At 43.9% G+C, this 11,296-nt stretch overlaps 1 protein-coding gene across 1 annotated transcript; it reads left to right on the forward strand.

Annotated features, from left to right (window-relative positions):
- Positions 1–5,672: 5,672 nt before the first annotated feature.
- Positions 5,673–10,734, forward strand: PPIA (peptidylprolyl isomerase A). The gene is made up of 5 exons (XM_036751695.1): positions 5,673–5,848; positions 8,500–8,530; positions 8,621–8,709; positions 8,863–9,035; positions 9,802–10,734. Exons 1-5 carry the CDS (start codon positions 5,780–5,782, stop codon positions 9,935–9,937), a joined length of 498 nt encoding a protein of 165 aa, XP_036607590.1. The 5' UTR covers positions 5,673–5,779; the 3' UTR covers positions 9,938–10,734.
- The last annotated feature ends 562 nt before the right edge of the window (positions 10,735–11,296 follow it).

The following is an 11,296-nucleotide window of genomic DNA, read 5'->3' on the forward strand; positions in this document are numbered from 1 at the left end:
GCGTCCACCTGACTCACCTAACCCTAGCCTGTGGCTCCAAGAAGCAGGCGCTATGAAGAGATTGGTACTTTGTCATCCCCTGCGTCTCAGGCCATCTCCGGTTGTCCTGACTTTTGTCCTGCCACTGGACTTTCCTGATTCAGGAAGAGAGAGTGAGGCTGATGACTTTGGGCAACTCTGCCTCACTTAAATCCAATTCATGCACAAGCCATCACCTGTGATGTCATTGGTCCTCTTCAAAAATGAAGGATAAAGAAGGACAGGATAAAGTATAAACTCCTCCTGGTGGCTTTCAAAGTCCCTAACAATCTGGTTTCAACCTTCCTTTCCAGCCTTATTATACATTATTTCTCATCCTTGCCCTTTATAGTCTAACCAAACTGGCCTTCTTGGGGCAATTAGGTAGCACAGTGAGTACCGGCCCTAGAGCCAGGAGGATCTGAGTTCAAATTCAGCATCAGACACTTGACACATGTACTAGCAGTGTGACCTTGGGCAAGTCATTTAACCCCAATTTCCCAGCCCCCCAAAAACAAAACAAACTGGCCTTCTTTCTGTTCCTCTCACTGACTTCCATCTCCCGGCATAAAGTACTACCTTTGAGATTTGTTGTCCTAAAGCCTTTTCATGTATATTTTACATTCCAGCCAAACTGGGCTGTATACATGCACCTAGTTCTGGATTTCTCTTGTCCTTCAAACCAGGAATGGACTCTCTTAGACTCCTTAGCTTGCTTCAAGACTCAATTCAAGGGTCATCTCCCAGATTAGGCCTTTCCTGGCCTCCCTAGTTTTTAGGGCCTTTCTCAACCCTCCACATTATTCCTCTGTAATTTTTTGGGCTGGACTTATGATTTCACTGGTGTAGGGGACTCTGATAAAGAAATTCCTTTTGTCAATGTACAACTTATACTTAGACAGCTGCCTAGAACACTGAGAGATTAAATATCATAACCAATTTCATACAACCAGTATGTGTTAAGAGAAAGAACTTGAATCCAGGTCTTTCCTGACTCCGAGGTCAGCTCTCCATCTACTGTGTCAGGCTACAAATAGACCACGAAAATATCTTAATGGCATTGGACCTCTTCAAAAATGAAGGACAAACAACAATCTTAATGGAAACGCAAAAGGCATCAATGAGACTTTAAGAAAAGTTACACCTGCCTTAAGCAGAGGGCCTATCTTTCCCTTGTTCTTCATGCTCCTAAGTATCTAAATAAGCTCCTTTTTATTGTCCTTGGTCCTTTTTCATGTAATCCTAAATTTATTCTGGGCTTTACTTGGCCTCCCTGAGACTATCTCCACAACACAGGTCATCATTTTGTGTCCCTCTGCAGTTGTGTGTCTCTCCTTCCATCTTTTATATATATGTACCTATAAAATCTGAGTTTATTGGAGAATGCACTGTGTCTTCATATTGGTTTTCCTTGGACCTGATTTCTTTTTTTCCTTATTGGAATCAGTCATAAATATTGATTAAATGAATTCTATTATCAAATTTTGCTACTGAGTTTGTCTCATAGAAGAAGAGCTGGAAGGCACTTTAGAGGTTGTCTAGTCCAACCTCCATGGGGCGGCTAGGTGGTAAAGTGGCAAAGATACTGGAGTGGTTTGCCCTTTCCTACTCCAGCTCATTTTACAGATGAGGAAACTGAGGCAAACAGGGTTAAGTCACTTGCCCAGCTAATAAGTGTCTGAGATGGGATTTGAGCTTGGGTCTTCCTGACTCCAGGCCTGGTGCTCTAACCACTGTACCACCTACCTGCCCCATGGAGGTGGGACTAGATACACTCTAAAGTCCCTTCCAGCTTTTCTTCTATGAGACAAACTGTTATCTCAACAGCTATTGACTTTCTTCACAGTGTGTTCTCCCTGACCCATTCATTCTATGCTGATTTTCTCTACTTTGGGCTGTTGTTATAAACTTCTTTCCCGGCTTGGATTTGGTTACCCCATGAACTCTGGCTCAACCCAATATCCTGTTTACTCTCTCAGATAATAATAGCTGACATGTATATGGCACTTTAAAGTTTACAAAAAACTTAATGGAAGTTTCATTTGATCCTCACAAAAGCTCTATGAGACAGGACTACCTGCTTTCTCCTCATTTTACAGATGAGGAAGAGGAAACAGAAACTGATTAAGCTACTTGCCCATGTGAGGTCACACAGCTAGTAATAAGCATCTATTAAGCACCTATTGTATTCCAGGCACTTTACAAATATTATCTCTTATGACATTCATAACATGCCTGGGAGGCAGGTGCTATTATAATCTCCACTTTATAGTTGAGGAAACTAAAGCAGATAGAGGGTTAAGTGACTTGCCCAGGGTTACATAGCTAATAAGTGTCTGAGGTCAGATTTGAACTTGGGTTTTACTGATTCCGGCCCAGTACTCCATCTACTGTACCACCTTGCTGCCTCCAGAATCCCCACCTCTACTCATTCCATTTCTAGTATTCTTTCCACCAGATAATGTTGCCTCTGGAGTCACACCCTCTTTCCCTTGAACTCTAATTACCCCTAAACAAATCACTGACAAGACTGAGCACTCATTCCATAAAGACTGTGGATCTAGCAGAAGGTTCATGGACGACCATTCCCAGTCTGTGTCTTCCTTGGCAATTAAAGGTCACTTTCTCTCAAGGGTCTCTCAGTCCATCCACCAGCTTCTTCCTGATAGCCAAAATTAAGTTCAAAGTAATTATTCGTACCCTGTTGTTTCTTCTGATTTTTGAAAGATGAAACTACCAACAACTCAGGAATTTATTGGTGTAATGAGACTTAAAGTAGATGTCTGTAAAATTGAAGTGCCCCATCCCTACAATGAACATTTTTCATAGGGTCATAGATACGCAGCACTAGAAGGGATGTTAGAGGTCATCTAGTCCATTAAGAAAAAACAAAACAAAACATAAAACAACCCAGACCTGTAATTTCTTTGGTATAGGGAACCAGGAGAGGAGACTAGTTGACCAATGAAGATCCGAACATGTTCTGCAATTTAGAATCTTAGAGAGCTCCCTGGGGACCAAGAGATTAACTGACTTGTGTTGGATCTCCCAGCCAGAGTGTGCCAGAGGTAGGACTTTGAGCTCAAGTCTTCCTAACTCTGATGCCGGCTCAATCTACTCAGCCAGGCTGCTCTAGTCCATTTTGAACCATAGAATAGAGCTTTTTTTGTGCATCACTTTTAGACCTGAGTTCAAATCCAGTCTCATACACTTATAGCCATGTGACCCTTGGCAACTCATTTAACTTCTGTCTACTTCAGTTTCCTCAACAGTGAAATGGGGATAATAACCTTTCAGAGCTGTTGAAAGAATTAAAGGGCGATAATATTTGTAAAGCACTTAGCACAGAGCATGCCACACAATTGGTGCTTAATAGATGAATATTTCTTTCCTTTCTTCCTTCCAAGGTGTTTTAAAATACATTATTCCAAAACTTCTAAAATGATCTGCTGATTGGATTTTTAAAGTTTTTTTCATTCCTCACCCACCCCCAAATAGCTAGCCAAAACAGGTGTGTGTGTAAGGGTGGGAGTAGGGGGGTTTGTTTCAAGGTTTGGCTATGAATGATTAATGACCAAAATTTGTTTTCAAGTACTTTGAACATTCTTTCTATAGAGTTAAGATATCTATTTGTTCTTTTTTTTTTAAAGAAGTGTTTGTTTAACTAAACACTTTGTACAGAGTAGGCACCTAACAGATGATTGTTGAATGACTGTGATAATCTTTGTGAAATATGGAGGTCAAATTAATGGGCTTGCTTTAAATTCTTTTATTTGTCACTTAGTCCCTAAGAGACCAGTAAGGTCCAAGTCATACTATCCTCATTTGAAGTGGAAAATGTAAAGTACAGAGAGGTCAAGTGGTTTTCTCAAGGTCATAGAACCAACATTAAGCACCTATTCTGACTCTCAACTCCATTCTTGTCCAAGCTTGGTTCTGAACTACTGACAATGTAGATCAGGGGTGGGGAACCTGTGGCTTCCAGGCCACATGTGACCCTCTAGGTCCTCACGTGTGACTCTTTGACTGAATCCAAACTTCACAGAACAAGACAAATACAAATGGTTACTATTCCAAAAGTATAATTGTATTAGTTGCAGCCTTAGAAGTATTAGCCCATCTGTCCATTCATGTTTGCTTTCCATCAGAAACTCAAAGAAAACTTGTACCCCTGCAGAAGGGTGAGCTGAGACAGAGAAGGGCTAATAAGTGATACAATGTGTTACAGTTAAGAGTTCCATCCAGGAGTTTTACTGTCACACTTCAGTGAAAGAGCCTGCAAACTGTGCATGTAGGATATTTTCAGAAAATAGGTCATTTAACAAAGGTTCTGTCATCTCACAGGCCAGGGACCGCTTATGGGAGATCTCCAGGTTTGAGAAAGTTGTACGGTTGAGAGAGATCCTTAATGCACAAAAAAAAGAATCTGGTTGAGATTAATTAGTAAGAGTTCAGAAGGATTGTTTTGTGGAATTTCACTGAATTCTTTGCCAAGTTGAGGTGGTACTCCTTAATTTCCTATTCTCCAAACCTGACTATAATAACAAAGGTTCAATTCTCACTCTATTCTCCTGACCCCTAGAGTCACTTTCATCCCACACTAATTTTCTGTTAGCAACCTTTTATATTCCAAATCCCATCTATCCCTAAAAACAACAAAACCCATAGCTCTCCACCTTCCTACCCAGGGACCTCAGACAGCATCTAGGCCAAACCCTTTATGGCAGATGGGAAATGAAATGACACCCAGAGTAGCAAAGGCCTTCCGTCTCCCTATCCAGTTCTCTTTCCACAAGATCCATCTTGCTTTCCCAGCCAGAGATTTTTTGGAAAGGATTTTTTTTTTATTTGGAGTCAAATTGACTAGTTCATTTTCCACCTAAGTTTGGGATCCTTCTCTTACCCCTTTCAAAGTATTTGATGCAGCAGAGAAAAATTGTACATAAAAGCAACGGGGGGGGGGGGGGGGGGGGGGGGTAGCCTTCAGAAAACCCTCCAAACCAGTCTCCTTAACAGCAGTCATTTGTATTTGCATTCCCATCTCTTTTAATTCACTTAATGAGACTGTTGTCCCCAGTGTCGCTCTTTATACGGGGTAACCCTGGAGAACGCGCTCCCAAAGGCTTAGGCTTGATGGACAGGCTGTTCTTAGCGGGGTTTATTCTTCCCGGCTAGTCTGTCTGCTTCGACCTTGACAAACTGACCTTGGGCCTGTGGCCTCAGTTGCCCCCTCTGCAAAATGGGGAGACGAATCGCCACGGCTTCCTAGCTAAACGTTACCCTATTCCTCCGTCCACAACCCTTTGAGCCTCTCCTTTTTTCTCTTCGTCCGTTCTCCTTTTTCCGCCACCCCAATCCATCCTCCATCTCCCCAGCTCCCGGCCCGCCCAGTGCAGCAGCACCAGCCGCCGCAGCAGCGCAGCGCGAGGGCCCGCGGGCGGGAACATTCTTTCCGTCCATCAGCGGCTCCCCGCCCCGCCCCTTCGGAGACGCCCTCCCTCTACCTTCCTCCCTCCGCTTCTCTCCCATTGGTCCACGGTGCTATCGCTCAAGCTGAACAGCGGCCTTTATTGGCGAAGACCGCTGTGGCGCGTCAGGCGGGTGGGTGGGGCTCAGACCCCGTATAAAAAGGCGGGGCGGCCACGCTCGTGCCGCTTTGCAGACGCCGCTACTGGGAGACCTCGTCTGGGTTCCCTCCGCCGGACGCCGATCCCTGCCGCCTATTCCTCTGCCGTCGCGCCCAGCCTAGGCATCTGTGGCCATGGCCAACCCCAGCGTGTACTTCGACATCGCCGTCGATAACGAGCCCCTGGGCCGGATTACTTTCGAGGTAAAAGGCGGCGGGACTGATGGATGGGTGTGGGGGCGGGATGGGCTGAGGTTGGGGGCCGTGGAGCCACCGCCTTGCTTCTCTGGTTGACTGACCGGGGAGGGACCTGGAGGCAGCCCCACCCGGCCTGGTAGTCCAGGTCTCGTCGCCCGAGCCACTGGGGCCCCCGAGCTGGGGCGGAGGAGTGCGGCCGCTTTGGGGGAAGAACGGGAGGGTGGTGGCGGCTGCAGCGGCGCCATTTCCTTTGCACCCTGCGAAGGGGCCATTTTGGAAGGCGAGCGGGCAGCGAGGGAGAGGACAGAAGTGGGGGGGGCTGGGGGCGGCGGGGCAGACAAAGGCGGGCGGGTGGCCGGGCTGGGGCTGGGTGGGGGTTGGGAGGGTGGAGAGTGGGGGCGGGGCGCGCTCAGCGGGGGGGGGGGGAGGTGGGGGAGGGGGCGCGAGCGCGAGGCAGCCGCAGTCCGCGCGCGCCGCCCCAACCCCCTCCCGCACGTGGCGCAGCCTAACGGGGTAATGGGGGGAGGGGTGCGGCAAAAGGAGGGAGGCTAAGCCGGGCGCGGCTTCCAGGCCGCCGGAGCGCCCACCTGCCGCTGCCGGCCGGCCCTCGGCCGCGGCTTGGCCCACCTCCACGTGGCGTGCGGGCCGCGGCTCTCTCGGGCCTCGGCCCTCCGCGCACGTGCTCCGGGGGAGCCCCTGGGCTGGTGCCGTACCCGGCAGCCTCTTAACGCCCAGAGTTGGGGCTAAAATTCTTGGCCCCTCGGAGGTATTTTTAATGAATGCTAGGCCTTAGAGATCAGTGGCGGCATCTCCCTGGCGGTTCTTACGGAAAAGGCTTGCTTTTTAAATTTTAATCAGTTCCTGTAATTAATTTTAAAATCACGTGCAGGGAAACGCCCTACCAGTCATCCGACTGCTCCGGGCCCCTAATGGGTGGGGAAGACTTCTGGCTTTCTTTTGGGAGCGATAATGCCAAATTGCACCAGTAGATAATGCCGCGTTGCAAGTCTGGGTGGCTCGCTTCATGCATGAATGGTTATCATGGAAGATTACTGAAAACTCCCTGTCTAGATATACATTAAATACCAGAAACCTAATTTCATAACTGTTGCAGCTCCAGTTGTCCAGGGGCTACTTCCAAAGCAGTTTATTTAGAAACAAAAATAATTTTTCTAGAAATGAATGCTTAAGGTTTTAAATAGGAAACCTTGTTTAAGCAAACATTTTGCTTATTCACACCTAGGGCTTTGCCTCTGCAGCAAAAACCAGTGGTGACTGTTAATTGTGGGAGGAGCTCTCGTCCAAGGCCTGCCTTCCCGCAGTGGGTTAGTAGGCAGGTTTAACCCGAGGTTACCAATGAAAATTAAGCATGGTGGGTTGAATTTAGCTTTTGAGAATCAGCCATTTCAGGAAGATAAAAAGCACAGGTTATGTTTCAGCAAAGGTTATACAACTTGATATTTTGAATTTAGTGATTTGAGCGAGTTAGAACTTTGAGCTTTTTATTTTTAACTCCCTCAGAAAATTATTAGGCTTTTAATTTTCATAGTTTTGGATCGTTTACTTAAACTGTTATTTTTAGGAACAGAGAAATACTAATAGGAATTCTAATCCAGTTCATTCTGCACATCAGTAGGGTTATTTAAAGTTGAAAATTGTTTTGAGAGTCTCTAGTAAGGAAACTTTAAATACATTCTAGGACATTTGTTAACCTCCATTAAGTCCTCTATTACAAATAAAACTGTAAGAAAAAAACAGGACTTGACCTTTTATAGCCTGTAATAAGGGCAAGTGAGGCATTCTGATAATTTCATTATTATAGACCCTAATAAACTAGGCAATGGGATTATATTTTTGTGCAGAGTCTAGATCTAAAAAGTTTGCTTGAGTCAGTATTATTATGGGGGCAAAGAATCAACAATATGCAAGTCTTAGATGAAATAAAATGGGTTGTTATATAGCAAGCTGCTTAGGTTTAAAAATAGCTTACAACTGGAAATTAAATTTCATGTGATCTTTTTTCTGGATCTTAATTTTTTAAGCAGGCACTTAGCACCTCACTAGATAGGAACTGACACTTTCTATAATCCTAGATTACTTAGGGCTCGGTAATCTCTAAACCATGAAAGAAGATCTTTTAACAGACAACTGAGGTAGTAGCAATTTCATTAGCAGTGAATGAGAGGCATGTCCCTGGGCGCACAAGTGCAACTCTAGGCATACACCACTGCACATGCCATTCTTCAGGATTAGCGTTTTGGTATTTAGCCTGAAACTGAAGAAGGAGAAGAACTATAAAACAAAGTTGTATCTGATAGGTGATAATGCGGGTGAAGTGCTCTCCTTTAAAAAAAAAACTGACCTTAAAGGAGCTTTCCAGAAAGCTTCCTCTCACTATGTCAGGTATTACTGGTTCTGGATTCTTGGCATGTTTTTGGATCTCATGTTGCTTAAATCCAAAACCAGAAGACTCTTAAAGTTGGAAACAAAACTGTTTTAGAACCCTGCTAGGGTTTGGTAATAAAAATTGTTAATGTAAAAATATATCTTTGAGAATGATTCATCACTATTGCCAATGGCAGATTTAAATGTGGATACTAAGAAACAATCCAATGTCTAAGTGGATACAACTAATCGAATATCATTTTCTCTTGCAGCTCTTTGCAGACAAGGTTCCAAAGACAGCAGGTTGGTAATTGTTTTTAAGTTGCCTTTTAAGTGCTCTTAATTTAGGTTTGTTTTTAAGTGTTAAATTTTCTCCATTTTGTTCCTTTGTAGAAAACTTCCGTGCTCTGAGCACTGGAGAGAAGGGATTTGGTTACAAGGGATCCTGCTTCCACAGAATCATTCCTGGGTTCATGTGCCAGGTATGGAGCATAGTGATTTCTACTAGATGTGTCCTTCAACCTTGTGCCCATACTTAGGGAAGGATTCAGCCAGAATGTCAGTGTCCAGTGAATGACAGGTTACCAGTGAATATGCCAGCCTCATTCTGTGTTTGATGGGATTCTTACTTTTAGGGTGGTGACTTCACACGCCATAATGGCACTGGTGGCAAGTCCATCTATGGGGAGAAATTTGCTGATGAGAACTTCATCCTGAAGCATACTGGTCCTGGCATCTTGTCCATGGCAAATGCTGGACCCAACACAAATGGCTCCCAGTTTTTCATCTGTACTGCTAAGACTGATTGGTAAGTACTTAGATAAAGTTGAGCTTAGGAAGTGGAAGAAATAGCACTAGCAGTTTGAGGCATCAGAGGTATAATTTCCATGGGCACTATTTACAAAGATAATGGAAACTTACATTTTGCCAGCTATTAGGAGTCATTTTGGTTTGAATGAATGAAAAGAACACTGGACTTGAGCCAGGAGAACCTAGGCTCTAATCTTGGCTCCGGATACTACAGTGTATCTTTGGGGCAAGTTTCAAACCATTCCTCTTAGGGGCCTTAGTTTCCTCTAAATGAGGGTGTTAGACTAGATAATTTCTTGGGTACCATCCAGCTCTAACATTATAAAATCCTGTTCAGCCTGAAAAATTTTAGCCTAAGATATCTTAATACTTGGTTTCAAGCCCCGGAGTGACCTTTTTCATCTAATCAGCATTTGATTTGTTGGTCCTTTTTAGGTTTCCATTTAAAACTTAAGACTCCTGAACTAACAGCAGTTGGAGAAACTTTACAATTGCAGTATGCAACCTTTTGACTGGCTCATAATAATCTTTATGGTGTTTCCATTGCTTTTAGATAGAAGGTACGTTGTCCAGTGTTTACAGTAGTCAGTTGGTTAACTAGCATCAAAAGTTGTGGCTTCTTTACAGTATTCAGCCTTAAGTCCTGTTCAGCCACCTATTGGGCGTTGTAGCTGGCTTATGGTGGCACAGCTGTTCTGATTCCTAGGCAACAAAGCAAACCAGTCATTCTCTTATGTCATGATGGTTCCTATTTATTACCCTAGGTTGGATGGCAAGCATGTGGTCTTTGGCCAAGTGAAAGAAGGCATGAACATTGTGGAAGCCATGGAGCGTTTCGGTTCTCGGGATGGCAAGACCAGCAAGAAGATCACTATCGCTGACTGTGGACAACTCTCATAAGATTTTTTGTTTTGTTTTTTGTCTTAACCATCAAACCATTCCTGTAGCTGGAGAGAGCACCTCCAAACCCCATCTGCTCTTATACCCTGTAATCCTTGTGCTCTCACTTGCTGCAATTCTCTTTGGATTTCATTTTCCTTTTTCCTTCCACAAGTCTGGCTAGACAACAGAGTTAAGTTTATGATTATGAAATAAAAACTAAACTTCACCTAGAGTCTCCTCTTTCTGAGTTGGGGGAACGGGCAGATAAGTGTAGGTGAGCAACGGTATTTTAATAAGCTTTTATTAATAACATTTCCCAATTTTACTTAAGATTTCTTAATTGTGGGAAGAAGTGAGCTTAGAATTCAACTTTTTAGTGCTTTTACATAGAGTTGTTGCTCCTTGGTTTGGGGGCAGGGTGTAAGGGAAAGCAAATGTGTTTCATCTAGCCCCTTTGCTGCATGTCAATACCTACATCTTTAGTGGCGTATTTTTACTAATAACCAAAACAAATGTTGAAAATGATGGTTACAATTTGAATGTAGCGGCAGCTGCTTAGTAGCGTTTAGGGAGTTCTAGGGGAATGTGACTGGAAACCACAGTCCCCTGTGAAGATAGGTTTAAAAGATGGACCTCTCTCCCAGGTTCCAGAAGTAACATCCAAGGTGGCACTGGTACGTTCCTTGTACCAGATGTTACTGGATTTATCTTTAAACACTAGTAACCTATATGTATGTGTGTATATATATTCAGAACAGATAAAAAAAGTTGTACCTGTTTGATTCTTTAATGACATTAAAATGAAAAGTACTGTACTTAAAGCTTTTAAGTTTTCACTTATATAAGATGATGTTTTACACCCCCCCCCATATGGCATGCAGTCTGATACAGGTTATAAATATGAAATAAACATTTCCATCCTGTTGTAGTTTGAGCTGTTCACAGTCTCTAGGCACAGCTAGGTTGTACAGTGGATGTAGTTGGTGCTTTGGAACAGTCAGGAAGAATCATCTTGCTGAGTTTAATTGGGGTTTCAGATACTAGCTGTGTGCCTGGAGAGCTTACTTAGCCCTGTTTGCCTCACTTTCCTCTGTAAAATGAGCTGGGAAAGGAAATGGTGAAACATTTGTGGTTTTGCCAAGAAAACCCCAAAAGGGGTCACAGACAAAACTGAAAAATCGCTAAAGTGCACCATCTTTCTTTCCCAGCCAAACACAAGATTGGGGTTTTTTTTTGTTAACCTATTCCTCAGGAGCCAGTTGTATTAACCAGTCCTGTATTTCCGTGGTTATTGCCACAAGGGCACCCGGTGGTTAATTAGAATCACTGTAGCCTGTGAAAGAAAAGGTCTAGTGGAAACGACTTCTACCTACCATA

This window comes from Trichosurus vulpecula, chromosome 3 (genome assembly GCF_011100635.1).
Source record: "Trichosurus vulpecula isolate mTriVul1 chromosome 3, mTriVul1.pri, whole genome shotgun sequence".
In the NCBI taxonomy this organism is placed as follows: Eukaryota; Metazoa; Chordata; class Mammalia; order Diprotodontia; family Phalangeridae; genus Trichosurus; species Trichosurus vulpecula.